The sequence below is a fragment of the Tasmannia lanceolata genome, unplaced genomic scaffold (genome assembly GCF_043159265.1).
Source record: "Tasmannia lanceolata isolate RefF3 unplaced genomic scaffold, GAP_Taslan_0.1 ptg000002l, whole genome shotgun sequence".
NCBI classification, from domain to species: Eukaryota; Viridiplantae; Streptophyta; class Magnoliopsida; order Canellales; family Winteraceae; genus Tasmannia; species Tasmannia lanceolata.
In genome coordinates, this window is record NW_027518679.1 from 45,831,000 (window position 1) to 45,855,380 (window position 24,381).

General features: G+C 38.2%; 3 protein-coding genes across 3 annotated transcripts in view; 1 reads left to right on the forward strand and 2 right to left on the reverse strand.

Moving 5' to 3' along the window:
• The first annotated feature begins 334 nt into the window (after window positions 1–334).
• On the forward strand, window positions 335–4,742 carry LOC143875528 (alcohol dehydrogenase 1-like). Its single transcript, XM_077377104.1, has 10 exons — window positions 335–562; window positions 1,515–1,651; window positions 1,758–1,804; window positions 2,731–3,056; window positions 3,141–3,223; window positions 3,326–3,401; window positions 3,488–3,549; window positions 3,837–3,932; window positions 4,014–4,175; window positions 4,394–4,742. Exons 1-10 carry the CDS (start codon window positions 526–528, stop codon window positions 4,508–4,510), a joined length of 1,143 nt encoding a protein of 380 aa, XP_077233219.1. The 5' UTR covers window positions 335–525; the 3' UTR covers window positions 4,511–4,742.
• Window positions 4,743–8,564: 3,822 nt separating this feature from the next.
• LOC143875539 (vacuolar ATP synthase subunit D (VATD) / V-ATPase D subunit / vacuolar proton pump D subunit (VATPD)) lies at window positions 8,565–18,618 on the reverse strand. Its single transcript, XM_077377114.1, has 3 exons — window positions 18,461–18,618; window positions 17,392–18,213; window positions 8,565–8,952 (listed from the first exon to the last, which is right to left on the reverse strand). The coding sequence occupies exon 2, from the start codon at window positions 18,180–18,182 to the stop codon at window positions 17,397–17,399; it is 786 nt and encodes a 261-aa protein (XP_077233229.1). The 5' UTR covers window positions 18,183–18,213; window positions 18,461–18,618; the 3' UTR covers window positions 8,565–8,952; window positions 17,392–17,396.
• Window positions 18,619–20,876: 2,258 nt separating this feature from the next.
• LOC143875548 (CAAX prenyl protease 1 homolog) overlaps window positions 20,877–24,381 on the reverse strand; it is a 36,357-nt gene continuing 32,852 nt past the window's right edge. Inside the window, exons 12-14 of the mRNA XM_077377124.1 lie at window positions 22,233–22,304; window positions 22,018–22,083; window positions 20,877–21,276 (exon numbers count right to left, since the gene is read on the reverse strand). Coding sequence (XP_077233239.1) covers window positions 21,160–21,276; window positions 22,018–22,083; window positions 22,233–22,304 — 255 coding nt within the window. The 3' untranslated portion in view covers window positions 20,877–21,159. The remainder of the gene's footprint in view (window positions 21,277–22,017; window positions 22,084–22,232; window positions 22,305–24,381) is intronic.

A 24,381-nucleotide genomic window follows, 5' to 3' on the forward strand; every position in this document is an offset into this window, starting at 1 on the left:
ACAAGCCCTTCGACACTGAAGTCAGTATGAGCCGGAGTGAAGAGGGAGTTTTAAGAGTGGTGTGTGAGAATTCAATACCCAATTTATGAGCTTTGGAAGCCTTTTTATAAGGAAAGTTTGGGGTAGGTGGGGAGTTAATGCCCCCAACGCAGGTGTCGACCAGCTATAGGTTCAGGTTCACCTACCCCGAGGGAATTACCAAACTACCCCTGCTGACGTTGGTTCTGCGGTGGGCCCTCCTCTAGCCACATGTTGGAAGCTAACAGGCTGCTGCGTAGTCGCACCCTATGAGATAAAATTATGACTTTCAAACATACAATAGCAAAACCGGAGGCTCGAAAACTGGGATGGTTTTTCCAACGCCACTGTATGAGGGACCAAGATTTCCAAAAAAAAAAAAGAAAAAACTGTGTACAGCCCGTATTTTCTAGCAAGTGCTTCTACTATAAATATACCCCAAGGAGTCTATCCATCTTCATCCAGAATTAGAGTCGAGAGTTTCTTTTGGTAAAGAGAAAGCAAGAGATGTCGTGCACAGCTGGTCAGGTGATACGATGCAGAGGTGAGAAAAACAAAAGAAAATAGATTCGTTTTGGGATGGGTATTTTTTTTTTTTTACATTCATTTGTTTCTTTGGTCTGTTTAGGAACTGTAATCAGTGTTGTTTTTTTTTCTGTACTTTGTTGATCGTTTCTGAATTGGGTTTTTTATCTTGTGCACATTTTTGCCAAAAAAAGGATCATTTATTCAGTTCTTACACTTTCTTCGACTGTGTTCATTAGTATTTGGTACTTCATATTTTATCTAGGGTTCTACTTGTTTGATTATATTACTTTTTCCACTTCTTGGGTACATTTGGAAATGGGTTCTTCTGGTTTGTCTTTGAAGGATTTTATCCATTTATTTCCTTATTAATCGCAAATAGAAAGAAAGGAAAAAGGAAATGAGTCATTTCTTACAGTAAAAGAGAGATCGGCGGGGACATGAGACGGGTGTATTTCCACACCTTTGAAGGGACAGTCATGCTTGGAGAGATACTCAGCAGCTTGATTTGTTTCCCTCCAAGAATGCGCCATTTGCCAATTTGTGAATCTAGCTAGAATCAACTTGATTTGAGCTAGAGTTTTCCTTCTCTTCCAAGGACATTTGTATTCCCATGCTATAGTTTTAACTGCTATTTGAGAGTCGGATTCGATCCATAGATCCCTGATGCCTCTGTCCTGAGCGAGCTCTAAACCCTTTTTTATAGCTTCAATTTCCAATTCGTTGATCGTTTCTGCTGCTGTATTGATGGAGACGTAGCTCTAAACCCTTTTTCTTACTTGGGACAGGTCATAACTACAATAGAGGGGGCTGTCCCAATTAAGAAAAGGGGTTGGGGGGGGGGGTTGGAAATATATAGCAACTTATTGGTCCTCATCTTAATGTTTTTTCTTTTGTTTACCTCATGGATATTTTTTCTCAATATATTGATTCTATTTTGTAATGTTGTAATTTTGTGGGTACATATATAGCTGCTGTTGCTTGGGAGGCAGGGAAGCCATTGGTGATAGAGGAGGTTGAGGTTGCACCACCACAGGCCATGGAGGTCCGTTTGAAGATACTCTATACCTCTCTCTGCCACACTGATGTCTATTTCTGGGAAGCCAAGGTATAACAAAAAAAAAAAACTATTTCATCTCTCTGATTTTGTTTGATTTACTATGGTGTTGTGCATTCTTGGATGATTGAAATGAAATTGGTTTTGAATTTTGCAGGGTCAGACACCCATGTTTCCTCGCATCTTTGGCCATGAAGCAGGAGGGTATGGTGTTTTTACTAATATTAATTGTTTATCAAATTCTCACTTTCATGTATTGTTTTTCTTTTTGGCTCTTCTTTTGGATAGTTTTAGCTATTTTGGTAGCTTGGTATTAATCATGATCAGTCCCTAATGTTTTAAAGGAAAAGATTGGTCTTTGTACAGGCTGTTGGATTTCTATTGTTAATGTTACTGATATGAATCTTCTGTTTCTTTTGATATTATTTTGTCACATAAATTTCTCGTTTTAGATCAGCACATATCAAAATTGCTACCGTTTTTTATTCTGTCAAAACTCTTTTTAAATTTACAGAAATGAATATGAGTCCCCATTACTATTTTTAATTATTCACATAGATAATAATTAAAAAGATAAAAACTACATAGGTATTAATTAAAAAGATAAAAATGATACTAATGAAGATGCTTTGAGAAGTAAATTTAAAGATAAGATCATAGTTGAGGGAGAATGACAAGATTTTTTTTAAGTGATTATTGCTAATCCAATAAGGCCCTGTTCTTTTAAGAATATGACAACGATTGTGAGTGGTAAAGCGATTATTGGACTCAAATTTGAACGTAATTTTGAGGCCAATAATAAATTTCCCACCCGCAATAGGTTGTAATGATCTTAGAAGAACACGGCATAAGTGTCACTTTTTTTATACTTATCCCAAAAAAGATTATACTTTTAGGCTCTGTTTCTTTCGGATTTTGAGAGCACGATTGTCAGTCCGAAACTGATTATTTAATTTTGAGTCCAATAATCAGTTTAGAATTTCCAATTGGTTATCAAAGTCCAAAAGAAACAGGGCCTTAAATTCTTAATTTCATAAACTGCAGTATGTAGTACAGACTTGTCCCCAATTATTTCTTTTCCTAGAAAAAAACAACTTATTTCCTTCATTTATGTGTTCTTATGAATCTAGAATTGTGGAAAGTGTTGGAGAGGGTGTGACAGAGCTTGAACCTGGAGACCATGTCCTCCCTGTTTTCACAGGGGAATGCAAGGAATGTGCTCACTGCAAATCGGAGGAGAGCAACATGTGCAATCTGCTAAGGATAAACACAGACAGGGGAGTTATGATAGGTGATGGTCAGTCAAGATTTTCGATCAAGGGGAAACCCATCTACCATTTTGTTGGCACTTCCACTTTCAGCGAGTATACCGTCATCCATGTTGGTTGTGTTGCCAAGATCAATCCTTTAGCACCTCTTGATAAAGTTTGTGTTCTTAGCTGTGGGATCTCAACAGGTAAGAACCCATTCCATCTCACTCCATTTGCTAAATTTCTCTCCCAAATCAAAGCTTTCAATTGAATAGGGGTTTTCTTCTCAGGTCTTGGTGCGGCTTTGAACGTTGCAAAACCCAAAAAGGGTTCAACTGTGGCTGTTTTCGGATTGGGAGCTGTAGGCCTTGCTGTGAGTTTCCCTCTTTCTTCGCTCGCTTATTACAGATGTAATAATATATTTGTATTCCTTCTCATAATATGAAACAATATGTCATGGTGTTAACATGATTAGGCCGCTGAAGGAGCAAGGATAGCAGGAGCTTCTAGGATTATTGGTGTTGATTTGAACCCTAAGCGGTTTGAGGAAGGTAAAATACTACTACCAATCAATACCCACTTCAAGTAGAAATTTGGTGTTATATTACTAATTATCAATAATTCTTTCTGCGACCAGCCAAGAAGTTTGGTGTTACGGAGTTCCTCAACCCAAAAGATCATGACAAACCAGTTCAAGAGGTTTGCTTCACTACACTGCTGAATAAAACTGTGTATTTGCATTGATAAGAAATCTTGTTTCTTAACAGCATTGTGTTAAATGGGTTTTCACCATAATGCATTCAGTAATTTGTTTTAGTTTAGTAGATTTCAGTAGGTGTATAGAATGTGATTCTAGGTCTCTATATCAAAAAGGAAACATTTCAGTAATTTTAAGAGATTTTATTAGTTGTATAGAATGTGATTCTAGGTCTCTATATAAACAAGGCTACATTTCAGTAATTTTAAGAAGTCTTGGATTTCATCAGGTTCTTGCTGAGATGACTGATGGAGGAGTGGACCGGAGCATCGAGTGTACTGGGAATGTTAATGCTATGATATCTGCATTTGAATGTGTTCATGATGTAACTTTCTACTCTCCCCACTACTTACCATTGATTTAAAAACAATCCACTATATATAAGATTTGTTGCTAAAATTCTCAGGGCTGGGGTGTGGCTGTTCTGGTCGGCGTGCCCCACAAAGACGCTGTGTTCAAGACCCATCCAATGAACTTATTGAACGAGAGGACTCTCAAAGGAACTTTCTTCGGAAACTACAAACCACGCTCCGATCTTCCTTCAGTCGTTGAAAAGTACATGAACAAGGTACATGATCTATTGATTTTATTAGTTTATTTTGTATTTTCTCTTGTTCTAATTAATGTTTGTAAGCGAATCAAATAATTTAAATCAACATATGGCCATTTGAATTACTAGTTTTTAGAATCGTAGTGTAATCCACCTCACAAACTTCAGGTTACTAGTGAAATTAAGAGTATAATGGGTGTTTAATCTTTGCTTTGTTTTTGGGTTGCATGGTGCAGGAGATTGAAGTGGAAAAATTCATCACCCACGAAGTCCCTTTCTCTGAAATCAATAAGGCGTTTGAGTACATGCTTCAAGGGGATGGCCTTCGGTGCATTATTCACATGGATGGATAAGGAAGGTGGAATCAAATCCCACATTGCCACTGGAAGCAAAGGAAAAAAAAAAAGTAGATATGGAATAAAGTCTATATTGGTTTTGATGCTTGTTACATTTAGATATATAAGCTCTTCATATGCTGTCTCGAAAGAGGTTGTTTGTGCAACATCCAGTGTGTCTTGTGTATAAGAAGGAAGAATGTTTAATGACATGTTTTGTTTATTAACTACAGTTCTTTTGGTTTCTTCATATTATAGGCTTGTTTAAGGGAATTTATTTTTACTGGGATCTTTACCATGGATGCACATTGACATACTGGGGCAAATGTACTGGAGGTGGGCACTTTCTTAATGATCCAAACCTATGTTTCCCTGGCTTAGCTATGGATGGCCATGGACCAAAATCTGTCCCCGTTGAATTATCCTACATTCCTACCAATTTGTGGCCACTAAATGGATGAAAAAAATGGGAAAAAATCAACAATCTTTACTCACCACTAGAGCCACTACAAATTGGACGGTTAAAACCATCCAAACTGGATTTCGCTCCATGGCCTTACTCCTAAATAAGGCTAGAAATAGGGGAATTATATTGAGAAGTGATAAAGTCACTCTTTTTTACTTGGAAAGCCTCCTCTGGTTTATTTATGGGGATTTGCAAGTGTCAATCACGTTGTAAGGGGAGCAAATGCCCCCCTTTTAATCTGATTTGACATCAAAAAGCGTTAAAGTTGCACACTGTTCACGTTGTAAGGGGAGCGAATGCGTACCGTAGGGGAGTGAAAATATCGTCGCCCAAAAGTAAGTTCTTCTTCTGAGTCTGTTTAAGGTGTTATGGTAATAATCAACCGTAGTTCCTACGGCTATAGGGTCCCTACCGAGAGCAAATCTTCAGTGTTGGTGAACCCATCTCTTTCGAAAAGCGTCACCACCTAAGTTAAGGCCTATGATTGGTGGACCATCTCTTTCGAAAAGAGTGACTACCTAGGTTAAGGCTAGGTTTGCAACTTGGGTCGGCCGCCCTGCATCAACCTGACTTAGAAAACCCATGGTCGAGTTTAAAGATAGTGGGTTTTCCCAAAAGAATCCAAGCCGACCTGACCTGAGATAGTTTCTCGGGTAGGGTTCTAGAAAGCCCGACCTGAGTTGCAATCTTACCTGTAGGTCCTTAGCACGTGTTCTAGAGACAAGGTCAGTCGGTGTCATCAAAGAATTATTCATTGTAAGCACAATTGTAGCTTTCTATGGGCCGATGCCCGCCACAAAATCCTTTCTGAAGTCAAAGTAACCGTATGAAGTAATTTCCCAATAAGACTGATTTGTGTAACGAGTTGGCACTGTTACATCAGCAATTAAGAAGATTTTGGCTGTACAGACACCACCTCTTTAAATTGTGGATTAATCTAATAAAAGTCCCCAATAGTCATTTCACCCTAAGGAGAGTGAACGGAAAACCCCCATGAAATTTTGAACTTTTTCCCAATGAAATGAGGGTATCTATGGTAATTTCCTCCACATTTGTAGTTTCTATTTCTGTCAATACCTTGCAGTAGTATGGCGTTTTGATCAGATTAGAAAGTTATTGTTAATCAATCATATTATAAAGTTGATGTTAGAGTATAGGATTTTATATATATTTTTTGAATGGTAAAGTAGAAGCTTTATTGAAAAAACATAAACGGATAGGGAAATGATATTTACGCCCTTTTTATCACCAGGGACACCCATTTGCCAGTGTACTGTGCAATCAAAGCCTCTGGATTTTTCTTACATAAAGTACATGAGCCCCCTTTTTGCCATTGATACACTGACGCTGGGTGTCCCTGGTGATGAAAAGGGGGGTAAATATCACTTCCCAAACGGATAACATGCCTCGGCCTATATGGTCAAAGGCAAGACAAAGCAAAACAACAATAAACACCACAAATCAGGTTTAAAGCAGGTTTAGAGCAAATTAAGACATTTTGGAATAAAATAGATGCAGGTTTGCATGAAGTCAAATGCGACAGTGTGGAAAAACCTGACCCAACCCGAGATAGTTTCTTGAGTAGGGTGGGGTTCTAGAAAACCCTACCTGAGTTGTGCAACCCTAGTTAAGGTCTATGATTCACATATGACTCTGCGTGTACTAATATCTATGCTTCCAGTATTGATTTGTATACAGTTACATGATTGGAAGGTGTTAAGCACCAACCTTGCTCTAAAAAAAATTGATCTCTGTTTTACTCATACTCGTCCAATTATTAGAAACGTAAAAAGCTCGTTTGTGATAAAAGATGTAACATGCGAAGGATAGTAAAAAGCTTTTTGAAATAATTTATACTATTTTGAGGAACTTCAGTAAGCTACAGCATGTGATATTAAACAAAATATCAGAAGCAAAAGAGAGGACATATGCTAGTATTGAAGACTGAAATGTAAAGCTAAGCCAAGCTCGAAGGGATGGTGGTGTAACTGAGGTATGAAGAGAATGGGGTTTATGTGGTGAGGCTAAGAGATGGGTAGCAAAAGAGCAAAAAGACCCTTTTTTTTTTTTTTCGATGGGTAAGCTGTGGATGAACAAAAAGACTTGGGTGATAAGGAAAGGTTTTAACATACTAGGCTTGGCTTTAATACAGGTTGTAGAACGGGATGTATGCGGATTGGCCAAAATGGGCAGTAATGATGGTACCCTCAGGCTACTCACCTAGTTATGCCCATAGGTCCTCGGTCTCAATACTCACCAAACTGCATCTTATCGATTTTTAGCGTAACCCCTTCCATGAATGGATGCCAATTGCCAATCAAACTGAAGTGACCGAAAATCTGGGCAGAAAACAAATTACTGAGTAAAGAGGCCTTATGTTCCAATCATAGGGCCACTTTGATGCCTGTCAAAAACCATTCGCATGTTAATACGAACATTTGCAAATAATAGTCACGAAAGGCTACTCATATTCGCACTGCAATGTTTTGATAACTGGCCGAGCTTCCCTTGTCTTTTAAGTATTTAATTGGCTGGTGAGACCGAATTAAACAATATCAGACAAGGCTAGGTCAGCCCATTATCAAAACATTGCAGTGCAACCATCAGTAGCCTTTGGAAATGATATAGTTATGGCGGTGATATTTTCAACCCTCCCACCCTGCAGTACACACCCTTTATAACATGGTTAACCACTGTTCACATTATAGTTAATGGACTCTAGAGGCCTTGATGTCTAAATGGCAAATCCGGTTAAATTAAAATAGGAAGATGATATTTTCACTCCCTCTCCAGTATGCATTGGCCCCTTATAAAGTGAGCAGTGGGGAACTTTAATGCTTTTTGACGTCAAATCATGTTAAAAGGGGGGCGAATACGTAGGAGGAGGGTGAAAATATCATTGCCCTTAAAATAATGGGATTTTTGGTGGCATCCAAAGAGATAGATTCTCTAGCATTCGACTACAGCAATTTGGAGTTGGGGAAAAACAGGGTGGGAAGAAAACAAATTAATCCAATACCTCGGCTTTTTAATTAAGAACATCAAATTAATGACGATGATCTGATAGTAGGGCCCATCCACAAGGAATTAAAACATGCGGAGCGATATATCCGCCCCCTTCCTTCCTTGGGCCACCCCCTCTTGTTTATTTATGACTACTTTTTTGACAGTATAAGTGGGTTGCCAGGGGATGAAAAGGGATTGAATATATCATTTACCTTATAACATAAGTTTTTACTACACTGGACCCGATTGTGCATGCTGATTAAGCCCATCCATAAGCAACCAAACCAGGTTACTTCATGTTGATGTTTCTGATGAGTCAGATCTCTGCACTGTTCACTGCAATTTTTTTGTATGATTTCTCAGCATTCAATGCAAAAAGGCCTAACAAAATGTAACAGGTATGGGAGAAACTTGTTCCGATCAAGGATTAGAGCATCGGTAGGCTATCAAATGGTCAAATCCGCGGGGCACCTATAGATTTTCTTCCCATTGAGGAATGATCTCTTGCTCCTCACACTGAATGCCGCTTTTCCATCTAACAATCTCACATCTCCAAACATACACCCACAATGTCACATCTCATGTTTCATGTTTCTCATATCCATAAACACGCTTTTGTATAAAAAGACTTCAATTCATCAAACCACAAATCCTCTTATTACTACAAAATCAATCCAAAACATGATAGTTAAACCGAAAATAACATAGCCAAATTACCTGGGAATCATCTACAAGACTTGATCGCATCACTCATCAAGCTCTCGCCGATGGAAACTTCAAATTTATGATGATTTCTAGCATAGGCACTCCGCCAAATGTCTCAAGAAATAAAATATAATTTGGATAGCAGAACAGGAGGGATTTGAAAATGTTAGCATAAAAAATATCAGTTCACAAGATTGACAAAAGTTCTCCATATTTTGAAAACATCCCACTAGCCATTGTCATATACGTACCTGAGGATCAGAATATATGGCCGATTGCATCTCTACAAAGAAAACCAACATGAGATCATTAGTTCGTTGATCATCTTCCAAGAAGCTCAGTTCAAAACAGATTAGAACAAAGACTTCAAACAAAATATAGGAAACAAAAAGAGCTTTATGTCTATAAAATGCAGAAGCAAATAACACCAAAAAACATGAGAAGAGAAGTCGGCATGGAGTTTATACACAAAAATATGAATAGAATAAGAACCAGAGCAGAACAGAGCAAAATGAATTCATACTCAAAACAAACTACACTCTTGAAACAAAACATAGAAAACAGGGAAAAATCATTCCACAATGGATAAAAAGCATTTGGAAAACGCAATGGAGGCTCCTACTAAATGAGAAGATGTTGCCTGATACTGCAACCCGCTAAGCAAAGAAACATGATTCTGCTCCCATGAATGAATTAGATGCAACTCGCCCAACACCATAGCAATTTATAGCTGAGAAAGATTCATAGTTTACTACCTTAACCCATTGGAGAGCAGATTAATCTAGTTTGAATAGCACAAATTGGTCCTCAAACTTTACCTCAATGAAAGAGATTGCGACTATGAAAAACACACTACAAGATTCCGCCAAGAGAGCTCTCTGGATTCCTCACGGAGATCCATGCACAGGGACATCTTTTCCTGGCTCATGGACATTTTTTCCTTGCTCATAGACACAGCAGGCTTTAGGAGGGTACCAAATGAACAAAATATAAGCTATTGCCGATAATTTACGGCATACAACAATCTATTACATAACGCCATATCCTGAATCACCAGTGCTCTTAAAGTTAAAAGAAAACCCATTTCTCATCTTCTCTCTGGTTGTGGCAAGTGCGGCATGTAAGTTGAATAAAGGAAGCAAGTCAGCCAGACCCAATTGACATAGCCTTGGCCTAAGATACTTGACACACACAAAGGAAGCACATAAGAGTGAATGAAAGGATTTATACTTCTCAATACTAGGAATGCTTTAAAGTTTAGAGGTTCAAAGGTGATCTGCAAATGAGGAGCACACCCCTATATATAGGCTCTCTCCTATACCAATGGTCTGGATTGTGCCACTTGGCAATCATCCAATATCCAAGACCACCATAGAGACTTCTAGACTCGCAAAGGTTGAAATTCAGGGCTTACAGATCACTCTAGAAGCTCTTACAATAGAGATTTAAAAAAATTAATAAGCTCTGATATAAGTTTATAGTCAGAACATAAAAAGGTTGCAATTTAATGAATTAAAAAAAAATGCAAGCATCAACATATTCATAAAATGTGGTTAATAGACAAATTCACCAAAATATGAATAGAATCTTGAACTACCACTAATTTATAAAGATGGAGAAGGACATAGACGTGTCACAAGTTTTGGATAAGTGACAAACCCTCATTGAACATAGTACGAGAGTGATGGTTTACCATTAAAATAAGACCTAGAGTGGTAGTTAATTGTTCTGCTAAAATGGTGAATGTCTAGTGACTGGACACTTAACAGTGTGAGTGATTTTGTGGGAAAACAACACACCAATTCTATACACTAATCCTAACCTGATTATCTAATTTCCCTTTCTCTTGAAGGTCATATAAACAGAATATACCCTCCTTGATGTATTTGATTGTAACAACAGATGTTTGGATTTTGGATCATCGATTATCTCATTCAATGTTAAATTATGGTAAGGCCATTTTGCCATGCAGATTTGACAATAAGGTGATATAACTACTAAAACAGCGTTTGCAGATAGGCCACTTTCATTATTGACTTCAGAGTTGGACATGATACCTAAAACTCAATGAGAAAACAGAGTAAATTATATTATGTTGAAAAAAGAGTGAACTCATATCTCAAATTGCTAATTGATACACTCATACCCTATCTAAAAAACATAAGACGTCAACTGAACATAAAGAAATCAAACTCAAACATGGAGCTTATATGGGAAAACCCTTCAAAAACAATCTCAATGTGTTTCCTTGCAAAAAGTGATCACTATCTTGGCAACATGCTTAGGATCTATGGCTCATAGTTTACCAATGAATCATGTCATGAAGTGACCAGTTATGATTTGTGGAAATAGACACGAGTGTTGCGTGTCGACTCCAACAGAGTGTCAGACACACAAAACCCCAAAGTTTAGAAATGGTGGTGACATGGCTAAATAGAAAGTATACATAATCATGATCTGTGGACACGGATTCATGTGTCGACTTTTAACACCGATACAAGGTGTCTAACATGGCAACCCCTAAAAATTTAGAAATAGTGGCACACCCTTACACGAACATGCATAGAAAATTAGTAGTTACCATCATAATTTGCAACAATATAAATATGGTATCCATTTAAAAAACGCTTAAATCTTAGGATTAATAAACTATAATCTAAAACAAACATGAGATGATCAAATAGCAACGCATTCATCAATTTAATCTAGTTCTCTTCAGTCTCCAAAATACAATGAATATAATATTGGAATATGTTTAGGGTTTTAGGTTTAGGGGAGGGGATAAAACAGCAAGTAATAGTTAATGAAGAGTTAAAGTAAGAGTTAATAATAAAAGAAGAGTCAATAATAAAAAGAGGTAAACACAATATTGAATAATAAAATAGAATGTCACAGGGATATAACAGCAAGTATTAGTTAAGGAAGAGCTAAAAGAAGAGTTAATAATAAAAGAGGCAAAAACAATATTCAGTAATAAAATGGTATGTCACACTTGACAGGGTACACGAATGTGTCAACACACCTACATTTAAGTCTCACACTTCTAGAGTGCATTTAAGAGTGTCAATAGGAGTGTCGACACGTGTGGACAAGCGTGTCATGTCAGATACGAAATGACACGTGTCAGCAATAAATTCAAAGTGCTGGCATATAGTAGCTTATTCAATACTAACAACTATTTTGTCTGAGTTCTTAAGAGTATCAACAAAAAATGTATAATGGACAGAACTATCAAAATTAGTTCACAAGATTCCTAATAAAAAACATGTTGGACTTGAATAGATTCAATTTTGCAAGGACTGGAATACTCAACGTCTTAGTTGTCAATTCTACTACGATAGCGGTTCCGTTTTTCCTCAAGAATGGAAATGTTCTATGCCGTTTTGAAAGACGCCACAAAATTTTAAGAAGTTAAAATTTATAAATTGACAAAATAAAAAAATATAGGAAGAAAGATAGAAAAAAAAAAAACCAAATCAAAGCATAACTACATATTTTATTAGAGCTGCAATTTATTAATATCATGGTAACTTCAAAATCAGCATATTGTAAATATCATCCATGCAATCCATATAAAAAGAGGTTTTTGTTATTGTTAAAGCCCACATTTGATTGGAGATAGTTTTTCAACTGAATATGTCCTAGAAGACATAAATTTTCTTGGAAATGGTAAAAATAAATAAAAATAAAAGACTGGGATAAACCAGAATGACTGGAACAGTCCGAAATTGACCGGAACAAAGGTGGGTACGTTCTAATGCAGTTTCTGTTCCACTCATGGTAACTTCAAAATCAGCATATTGTAAATATCATCCATGCAATCCATATAAAAAGAGGTTTTTGTTATTGTTAAAGCCCACATTTGATTGGAGATAGTTTTTCAACTGAATATGTCCTAGAAGACATAAATTTTCTTGGAAATGGTAAAAATAAATAAAAATAAAAGACTGGGATAAACCAGAATGACTGGAACAGTCCGAAATTGACCGGAACAAAGGTGGGTACGTTCTAATGCAGTTTCTGTTCCACTCATGGTAACTTCAAAATCAGCATATTGTAAATATCATCCATGCAATCCATATAAAAAGAGGTTTTTGTTATTGTTAAAGCCCACATTTGATTGGAGATAGTTTTTCAACTGAATATGTCCTAGAAGACATAAATTTTCTTGGAAATGGTAAAAATAAATAAAAATAAAAGACTGGGATAAACCAGAATGACTGGAACAGTCCGAAATTGACCGGAACAAAGGTGGGTACGTTCTAATGCAGTTTCTGTTCCACTGTCCTTAACGAAACAGAACCTTCCATAAGATAGCCATCTTTTTCAACTAAGATCAACATCTTCCTTGCAATTAAATTTGTTCACAACTAACCTATTCATCTTTCGCACCAGACATGTTAGATGTGTGCCCTGTACCACGGTTCATGACCGAAAATTCCTCAACAAACAAGAGAAGCAAGTGAAAAGAAAGCTCAAAAACAAGGTACTACAATAAGAGGTCTAAGAGGCTCCACTCATCACGAAAATTTGTAGACTTGACCACTCATATTTATGGTGATTTTCAAATAATTGTTAGAATTACTATACGAAGGTTATTTTAGGCAGGTTTGAGCATATTTAAAAAAGAACATGAGTACATTTTTTTTTAAAGGTAAACATCAGTACATTTTTTCTTTCTACAATGTCAATTAACTGACAAAAAAGGAGAAAGATGCCATAGGATGAAAGGAGATTTCCTCTATTTGATGCAACAACTGAAAACAAGGGAAAAATGAAACCCAAATTCCATTTCCATAGTTACATACTAATTTGTGGGGACTGTGATAACATGCCTAGACATAGTATTATTGTAGGACCCACGAGCAAACACAATAGGTGGGACCCATATGGTTTTTTTAATAGCAGGTGGGACCCATATGATTGACGTCACGCCCCGAACCGGGGTCCACGACATCACCGGGCGCCTAAGACTCACCCGCACGGGCACACAAGGCAAGTAGATCAAACATCACCCGTTCCATAAAACAGATATGCAGAGCAACTAAAAATTTCTATATCAAATTAATTACCATTAGGTCTTACAATGATCCATCATAAATAATTCCAGATCATAGGCCCAACTAATAAATAAAAGGACTGATAAAAGATTTATGCCAACAACTCTAGTCAAACGAATCTAAATATGTCCATCTAAGCTAGCGCCACGCTCGCCCCATACCGCGCGTCATACATCATACCTATTCCTCATGATCTGAAAAATATAGATATATTGGAATGAGAGAACGCCAGCAAGTACCAAATCACTATAACATGTGGATCAATCATGCAATAAAACAAGATCATAAAAAATGATGAATCATCACAGATATATACATATATCCAAAACATTTTACATGGAAAGAGTAGCATAAACAATTTTTTCAATGGTAAGCCCAACCACAACGCCAACGAGCAACAAAAACATGTAACAATCAAGTGTGTCCCATAGCCTACACCACGGTCAGTGCCGCAACCCCACTGACAGGTGGTTGGTCGGTCTAACGTGGTCACGGACAGTGCCACAGCCCCAACTGGCAGGTAACGATACCAAAAGTACCACGGTAACTCTCCCAAGATTGTGCATTTGACCGATCTACGTGACCACGTGCCAGTGCCCCAACTCGCAAGTAACGATACCATAGGTACCACGGGTATCCTGTTTAGTTCCAGTGGCATAGCTCCAATTGGCAAGTAGGAAAACCCAAATATAGGGCTGGTCTAATAACATGCATGATCAAATCACATCCCAATGGCCAAAACCGATTCCATGGACCAACAATATCACAAAACATGCACATATGCTTGAACCAGTTTTTAGAAATACAGCATGATAAAACATGAACACTTTTCCAAGACATGATTTCATGAACATATGAACATGAATATAATCACAAAAACACAATTTAATATTTCTACATCAACATGGGTTGGAAAACCTTGGTATAGAAGTAAGGCACTTACAATCGTACATCAAATGCTCTTACGAAGAGTCTCTATGTCCAATCATCGCACAAAGTCAGCCTATCATCAAGATTAATATTAAGTTACAGTTTATACATTTCAAACAAGTCACTCGGGCGAGATCAAGCTCTTAAATACCCCTGGAAGGTGCAAACCGCAACCCTGCGAGGTTTCCGGGTTTAGTCGACCGACCAAAGGGAAATGGAAATTTTTCAAGTTTTCCCCAGATGACCTACCATGAACTTCGATCGACCGAACTAACGAATCAGGGTTTTCCCGAATCGCGAGGTTCCTTTATTTTTTTTCGTATATTTTTCCTTCCAAAACTCGTGTTTCTTACAACGATCTCAATAGAAAAACACCCTACGGCCCATGTCTTTAACTTTCTTCCATCCTTTTCTTTGACGGGAAGACCCTAAACGAACTTTGATGGAAATCTTTGCAACAGAATCCCCACAAATCTATAAAAATCACCGGAAATCCATCCGAACTGTGGCTGGCGATAAAAATACGGTCACACGTCAAAGATTCACCATTAAATCAATGATTCGAAAGATCTTTTAATGAAACTACGCACTAATAACCTCTACTTGTGATTGAAATCAATCCCTTACCTCGAAATCCGGGCTCCCTTCGCTAGAAATCTCCCTCAACGGCCCTTTCTTCTTCCACAAGGTTCCTTCTTCAACACACTCTCTCTCTCTCTCTCTCTCTCTCTCTCTAGGATTTTCTTTTTCTTTTTCTTTTTTATTGGGTAAGCTGGGGTTAGGCAGATCCCCACCAGAATTTGATTAAGAAAGAAGAATTACAATCTTTGGAAACTGGCTCCTGAGGAGTCCAGAAGTACAATGTTGGAAATACCAAGGGGAATAGAAGCAAGGGGGGTGTTATCACCCTTACAAGGAGAGGAAGTTTTTGAGCGCTAATGCGCCGCACTATTAGCTTCTCTCCAAATGTGAAAGATTCTCCAATGATGTAGATGGGCTAGCAGTTTTTTTATCTTGGTGAGGGTGGGCTTTTTCTTCCAAGGGCAGTTGTAACTTCCATTGATTACGTTGACGGCAAGCAGAGAATCCGATTCAATCAACAGGAAATCAATTTTGTTCTGCTGGGTGAGGACGAGACCTTGGTGGATTGCTTCAAGCTCGAGGTTGAAGATTTCATCGGTCGGAACATTTAGGGAGAAGAGACCCAAGATGGTGACAAATCTGTCCCAAAGGAGGCATCCAATATTAGCAGAATCATTAACTAAGGAGGCATCTGTGTTGAGCTTAGTGAGAGCGGCGTCAGGGGGGATCCATTGGCATGTTTTGGATTGCTGGGCTTTAGGGAAGAATGGGAGGCCAAGGTTTCCAACCACGAGCGTGTTTTGGTCTTTGGGATCATCTGTTAAGCCTAGGAAAAGCGGACGGGATTTTATAGAAGAGAGGATGGAATTGAGGACAACATGCTTGTGGCTTGGGAATTTTTTGTAAACTCAGCGATTGCGTTCTATCCAAATGTGATAGATTGTTGAACAGAACGAAACTCGGATTATGATAGCGGCTTGGCCCTTCCCTCTAAACTGATGCCTAAGCCAGTGTTCTTCATCTAGAAGTCTTTTCTTTGGTCTTCTTCAGTGGTTGAAGCAGAATAAAATTGATTGCAAGATCTAAGGAGTACGAGCAAGCGAAGATGTGGTCAATAGATTCTCAATCAGATTTGCAGAGAGGACAGGAGTTGTCCCGAGTTGTGCCAAGTAATGTGAGGCAGTCATGAGTGCTCGACTTGTTTAGGAGGGCGATAAGAAATCATTTACATGGGTCATTAGCTTGCATAAATTTCAAAGTCCAAACTAAGATAACCGAGTGATTTTCCAGTAAAGAAGAAATTTAAAAAAAGCACAGCAAGCTAATCATGACACAAGGTCATTCATGACTTAAATAAACAGTTAAAAAATTTCTAATACGCAAAAACCAGCACCCTGGCATCACATGTAAAAGGTCATTACTATCCCCTTTTTTTCATTTGAATAGGTTGATAGGTTGCAGATGCAATTACCAACACATGACAGAGAGCAAGAGAAACGTCAGATATCCAAATCAATGGCATCGTTTAAAGAAGCGATATGCAATAACGCCTCCTCTAGTGAGCTATTATGAACTAAAACCATCTAGCAAAGAAAAACTATGGCAACAATTATAAGAGCTTGTTAGTATGATGAAGGAAAACTATCTAGTAAACAAAAATTATAGAATCACTCATAAGAGGTTGTTAGTATCCCCTTTTCCATTTCCATGGGTGAAAGGGTTGACTATGCAACTAAAAGAAACGGAACAAGTGAGACAATCCAGAACCAAAAAAAATTACTTCATGAAGTGATAATCAAGCATTCAACTTCTTCTCTAGGCTTACAAAACTGAAGTAGAGGACATACCACCTAAGGTACTAGATTGTCACTACCACATGATCACTTGAAAGTTGAAAATATGGTTTCAAGTATTATCTAAATTTGACCACCAAAAACATCGTATGAAATATCAGTATTCAACTCATCAAACAATAACAGCCACACAATGAGAATTTAGTAAACCAATCAAAAAATGAAAACAACAAAAAGATTCATAGCAGATAGATGTCAATTATAAGGTACTCAAAGTATAAGGTCTTCCAAAACAAACACGCAGCAGAGCAAAAACCATACAATCTATAGAGTTAAAAAAAAAAAAGCGAAACAAACCTCCATCAGAAAATGATATCCTCGTCATGCTCCATCCCCGAGGACAACAAGTTGTGGGCCGCAGTGACAGGAATCCCTTTCTTCAATGAAAGCTTCTCCGCAAACTGATCCTCCGCAAATTGCTTAGACGCCGCAAGCTGCCTCTCAAGCTCCCTCTTCTTATACCCTTGAATCTTCTTCAACCTAAAGAAATCCTCCCTCTCAAGCTCATCCAACTCCCCTTTAATATAACTAATCGTATTCTCCAACCTCGGCTTCACCACATTCTCCAACGCATTAACCCTCCGATTAGTCGTCTTAATCGCCTCATCCAATGTCAAAAAAGACGTTTGAAGTGATGCCAACTCAACTAAAACTTCAATTGCCTTAACATAAGCAACCCTACAATTCTGAATCTGTTGGCCTCCGCGGGCTAAACCAGTGAGATCATTCTTGGTCTCACCTTCAGTAAAATATTCGAATTTCGGGAGCTTAACGCCCGCAATGTTTTCAGTGCGGGACCGGACTTTTAGGGATGCGGATTGGACGTTTTCGAGGACAATGTGTTTGATGCTTTCGCCCGCAACGTATTTGGCCTCGGTTAGGGCGAAAGATGAGGTTTTCATGATTGTTCCCATGGATTCTTTTGTGGAGACTATGTTTTTGAGAATTTGGCGAAATTGAACTGTTAGGGCATCACTCTTCTTCTTGAGAAGGGCGTGACCTCGCGTGGCCCCCACGAGTCGGGCTTTCACCACGCCTAGGACTGTCACGGTGGGGACCACATTCAGGCGCTGAGTTTGGCCTGACATCTTGAGGATCGGTGAAGATAGTTAGTAGAACCTGGAAGAAATGTTAAAAGATTATGTTCAATTACAGGGGTTTTTGAAGAATTGGATGAGAAATTGTGATTATATTTCAAAATCCTTACCTAAATAAGAAAACCCACAACCCAAAACCTAAAAAAAAAGGGATCGAGAATTCGAATGACGAAGAATTTTTTTTGAAAAACAACGCAAAAATACAGTAAAATAAAGGAACAAACAAATGGGTAACGAATACCAAAACCCTAGGTCATTGATGAACATACCTGGAATGGTAATTTATTTATTTTTGGTGAGATTTGGAGAGAGATTCTCAGATTTCAGCTTCAGAGAGAGATGGAGTGCCTGCGCAAGGTTTCTTTAACCCTTCTGTCTTTTTACTACGTGTGCACGGAGATCTCCTATTTTTGTTTGGGCAGTGATAAATTCACGGTACAACTGATGGGGCCTGGCCACACTCTCTTTGTGGGCACACTCTCGGTGGGCCCAACAGTAAATGGTTTAGATCGTTGAGAAGGTGGACCCCATCAAAAGTTTATTTTTTAAGGGGAAAAATCACTTCTGCCTACCTGGTTCAACTATCCAAACCATTCATTTGTTGGATTGTCCATAAAATCATCTCCATAGGATGATACAAACCCTCCGATCAGACTTTACGAATCGGAGAGTTAGGATCATCATATGGAGATCATTTTTCAGGAAAGGACTATGTACAATGGGGTCCATCAAATTAACAGTATGGCTATTGGAACAATGTGGGGCCGCAATGATTTTTTTTTTTTAATAAATACACGTGCACGTATTTTTTTGTAAAAATAGAGTGGACCCACCTTGTTCAAAGATCTAAACCAAGGAAGCAGGATTCTTCCCTGGGAGCATTCGATTCCTGCTCTGGCAACCTTGAGCAGGATTCTTCCCTAGAAGCTTTCGATTCTCGTTTCGATTCCCGCTCTGGCAACCTTGATCTAAACCATTGAGTTGCCATGACTTTGAAGGTGGAACCAAATAGCTAAATTGTCGTCGAATGGGGAAGCCTACTGCCAGTTTCAGTCATTTTACTCAGATGAGAAGGTGTAGAAAACAGACAATGGGCAGCGTCGGTATGACCTCAGTTTTGGGTTTTGTAGTATTGAACACATTGTTTCAGTCCTATAGGCAAAGTTCCATCGGTGAAATCAAATTTCTGCTGAGGGAAGAGGAAAACGAGCAGCTTAATGCAGCTTGTGACAGGAGTAAGCATTCCAAGTGTGCTGTAAGAAAGACCATACTCAACAAAGTGACCAGGGGATCTACTAGATCAGAAGATCAAGATCAAGCAGACTAACCCAATTCCAAGGTTTAGACCCTGAAATTGCTTTTACAAATTGGATTAAACAAGGGGTTAAACACAACATACCAGTCCCAACATCAAGGTTGAGGTACAAAGTCTTATACAATTCAGTGGAATTCACTTAGGATATGATCTTGTGTATATCAGGTCTATCCTCCTTTTTTCTACAGCAATATTCTTGAATAGTCCTTAAAATTTGGTCTCTCCTAACATTGGCCTATTGGCCTCTCATGCCCCCAAGCCCTCTTTCAAAGACAGGGTTGGCATGTTGCCCTTGCCAAAGAAAATTTTTCATTTGCCAACTAATCTCTTCCATATGTCGAAACGCCATTGAGGTTAGGATTCTGATTTTTTTACCATTGCACTTGGCCACTGGAGTGGCCTTCCCAAGGTATTGATTCACTGAATAGCATTGATGGCCTTATTAGTGAGGGTGGTAGTAGTAGTCTTATGTTTACCAATCGATCGTATACAACCATAGGGATCCCTAAAATAAAATGCATCATACTCTTAGGATATTTTTTTGAGTTCATTGGTGGCCTCGTTGTTCATCCAAAATCCTGGAGATTGGCCTCATTGTTTTTCCGTCCTGTTTATTAAAGTTAGAACACCATCATCAAATGATATCTTGGAAAGGAGAAATCAGACCTTTGGATTGTAAGAATTTTTTGAAAAAGTTTGGAAAGGAAATATATTTTTAAAATTTCCTACTTTTCTACATATGAAAAATGATAGCTTGAACCAGCCCTATTTAATTTTTACTTGGGGACCTTCATTTTATGATAACATCCCTCTAAGTTAACCATAATCATTATCATTTTCCAAAAAATTGTCGAAAGAAAAAATCTCCCTAGAAATTTTTTTTCCTTCAGAAATATTTTTCTTGCAATCCAAACAAGGCCAAACCGAAAGGCCATTTCCCTTCTGGCCATGACTGTTTAGTTCCTCCATGTCCTGCCATGTCAAAGTTAGTCACAAAAATCAGCTCACCTTTTAGGGCATGTTTTGAACCTATGAACAAGATGGGGATAAAAATCAAAGGAGGAAAAATTCTTGTTTAGACCAAGGTTTTAAATTTCAAAATTCCGGATTTCGATCAAGACCGAAACCGAAACAACTGAAATCCGAAATTGGCAAAACATATAAAATTTCAACTGAAATTTTGGAAATTTCATCAATTTCGGCTAGGTCTGAAATTACCCCCGAAACCGAAATTTAAAACCTTGGTTTAGACTAGTTTTTTTTCCCCTGTTTTCCAGCCCCATCCCATGTTGCAACAGAGCTCCTATGACCACGTCTCATCGATACCTTGGGAGTGTGTTTGTCTAATTCTAACATCATTACTCCTATAATAGCCAACAATAAAATTATTCTGAAAAAAAAAGAGTTTAATCTCTCCCAGAAAAAAAACCTCAACAAGAATCAAATCACGAACTGTAAAACATAACAAAATCAAAACTTAAACGACAGACATTCGGGTTACGAAGCTTCGAAGTTTTTCATTCAGGCAAAGACCGCAGTAGAAGAGCAAAGAGAGAGAAAACTACTGTCCCATTCTCATGCTCATCCTTAAGCAAATGCAGGAAAGATGCCGATTCCGATCTGTGCTCTCCTCCAAGATAGAACTCTGATGTTTTAGTCCCTTTTCTTGTCAGGTTCATCAAGTGCCATGAGTCTTTCAACCAGTGGGGGATGTGAATAGTGGTACGCCGAGTACCATGGATCTGTGTTCATTGTTGACAGATTTTCTTCCTGAAAACCATTAAACATTTTTAATCAGTAATGAAAGCCCACTCAAATAAGTTAACAAATTAACTTAGGTTATGGTTTATGAGAAATCTCGGGATACATCAATTTTTAAAATTTTTTCCGGGTTTATATCAGGAAAAACAATACAAAAAAATTATTTAAACATATATGAATATATAAAATTTCAGAAAAGACATAAAATAAAAAGGGCGATGATAAATTCACACCCTCTGTAGGATAATTCGCTCCCCTTTAAAGGAGGGTATGTAGCAGACTTTAACACCTTTTAGCACCAATTCATGTTGAAGGGGTGGGAATTATCCTACAGGGGGTGCGAATTTATCATTGCCCAATAAAAATATCATGATATCATCGCGATTTTTTATGATAAAAAAAAGAAAATATCACTATATTTTTAAAAATCTCAGGATTATTTCAGGATTTTGTCGTTTTATCAAAATGTTGCGATATTTTAAAATATCGAAGATATTTGTGACATAGTGAAAGAAGTACCACCCTTGATATTTGATCCAACAGCAGCTCTTAGAAAGTGAGCTGCTGTTGAATCAAATATCAAGGATAGGATGATGGGTACATGTTTATAAACAAAAACTCAAAGCTAGGATATTATGTTCCAGAACTGAATTTAAAAGGTGAGCAGCACATTTCACTTGGCAGAAATATTGAACAAAACCAGATGGAATGAAATATGATAGATGAACGGTGCTGGAAATGATCAATAACCTGCATTTTCACAAGGCCTGCTCGAAGTGCAGTGGCATAACCAAGCTTCTTTGCAAAAGCATCAGCCTACAAACAAAAAATAAAAATAAAAATGAAAATGTACAAAAAATATCAATTAGAATCAAATATCAAGCAATTATCACAAATGTGAAGAGCTAGCAGAAAGACCAAACAATTTGGAGGGTGTTCCATCGCAAGATAAAATCTTCAAATACCTGAAATTCAAAAGCTCGGCTAACGAGATTCAGACCAAAGCTTACTAGGTGCTGGAGAGGTAGTACAGTGTGCTGCAAAAACAAGAACACTGCCTTAGAACAACATGGGACAGGCAGCAGAGAGTTTCATTATATTTCAAACCAGCAAATTCTAGGAACAGTAACAATGCAAAGGAAGTATAAAGAATTTTCCATATTGGTAGCTAGAAGATAAGTAGATAGAATTAATAAGGCCTTTGTCAACAAGGGTATGTAAGTCAAATAGACAGCAACTCAAGCCACACATTACAGATTTGTTCCATCGTCACTTCAATTCATCTTGACCATTCAGAGTAGGCTTCATACGATCTAGGCAACTTCTGGATATTTTGAAAAGAACCAAAGGGAGTCCGTTTGGACGCGCCAAAACGTGGGAAAATCAAAATAAAAGGACACATTTTCCATAACGCCAAAACGTGGGAAAATCAAAATAAAAGGACACATTTTCCATAACCTAACATTATTTGGATACGGGCATTTACTTTTCACATGGCAGTCCTTGCGTCTGCAAATCCAGAAAACAAAGGCAAAGATAGCAGGTGATTTGGCCAGTATAGAATTCCATGGTGCATACTTGTATGCATACATTTACATATAATATTTTCAAGAATGACGTTCTATTGGCTAAAATGGAGGATTGACAATGTAACACTAGATAGGCTAAAAAGAAGGTTATTGGGCTTTCTAACAGCTATGCACTTTTGCAAAGAGAAAGTAACAGCAGATCAAAATTTCATTCAACACAAGTTTGCAAGGAAATTTTGGTCGAAAGTTTTCAACAGGTATGGTATCTGGATTCTCCCAAAATCCTTAGAAGCACGAAGCTGGTACGGGGGCGGGAGCGGGGGCGAAGGCGGGGAAGCGTGTGGTGTAGAAGAGTCTAAGTTTGGGAGCGCCATAGGAGTGTGTATGTAATATTTTCTTTATATATCTTTCCAAATTCAAGTACATCAAAAAATAATAGTTTCTAACCATTTTCATAAGTATCTTTTAAAATTTAAGTACATAAAAAAGCAGTAACTGTTAACCATCTTCATTTACGTGCATTAGCTCCTTGTGCCTTCTGAAGATGCACAAGCCCTTGTGCTTGCACCAATGAAATACGTTGAAGAGTTCGAGGAGTTTTATTCAAGGAAGTTGGTGATGGTGGGACTTATGGAGTAATAGAAGCAGGTTGGGAGCGTCATGGGAGCAGTTCCCATCTCTTTGGGGTCGCGCTCCCTGGAAGCTCCTTCTTAAGGAGCGCCGAATCGAGGTTCTGAGGTGGGAGCAAGATTCCTGCTTCTAAGCCAAAATCCTTGGAGGGGTCTTAGTTAGGAGGGGAGGCTTGGAGCTGCTGAAATCTTGGCAAAAAAGGCTATAGATATCAGTGTCTAAGAACGAGTGTTGAATAACATGTCTTAGGGTAGTTTAGGTATTACTTGTAGTAGTGAGGGTATTATAGTCTTTGTACTCATGTTGCCATAGATGCCCTATGCATCATTTACATGAGGAGCTCCGTAGTGGAGACTCCCCATCTCTTCACTCCTCTTCTTCTTCCTCTCTCTTAGGGATCATTTACATGAGGAGCTCCCTAGTGGAGACTCCCCATCTCTTCACTCCTCTTCTTCTTCCTCTCTCTAACCCTAATCTCATTTTCAACATGGTATCAAAGCAAAGATCCTTTGGGAAGGGAAGAAAAGAGGAAGAGTCCATCGTTATCTCACGCCTCACATTTCTCTCTCGGCAATCTCTCGCCTGCGCAAATACACAGATCTCCTAAAATCTCTCTCTCTCTCTCTCTCTCTCTCTCTCTCACACACACACACACACACACACACAAATCCCTAGAAAGTCTCTCTTCAAGATCTCTCGTCTCTCGCTGTTTTATTTGTATCTTTTTTTTGTTACAAAACCCTAAAATATCTCTTCCTATATTTAGGAAATCTCTATTTCTATATTTAGGAAATCTCTATAAAATCTCCCTAAATCTCTCTCCCCAATCTCTCTTTGCGCAAACCCATTTTTGGGTTTGCCGCAACCATGTCTCTCTCTCTCTCTCTCTCTCTCTCTCTCTCTCTCTCTCTCTCTCTCTCTCTCTCTGCGCAACACTAAAATCTCTCACTCTCTC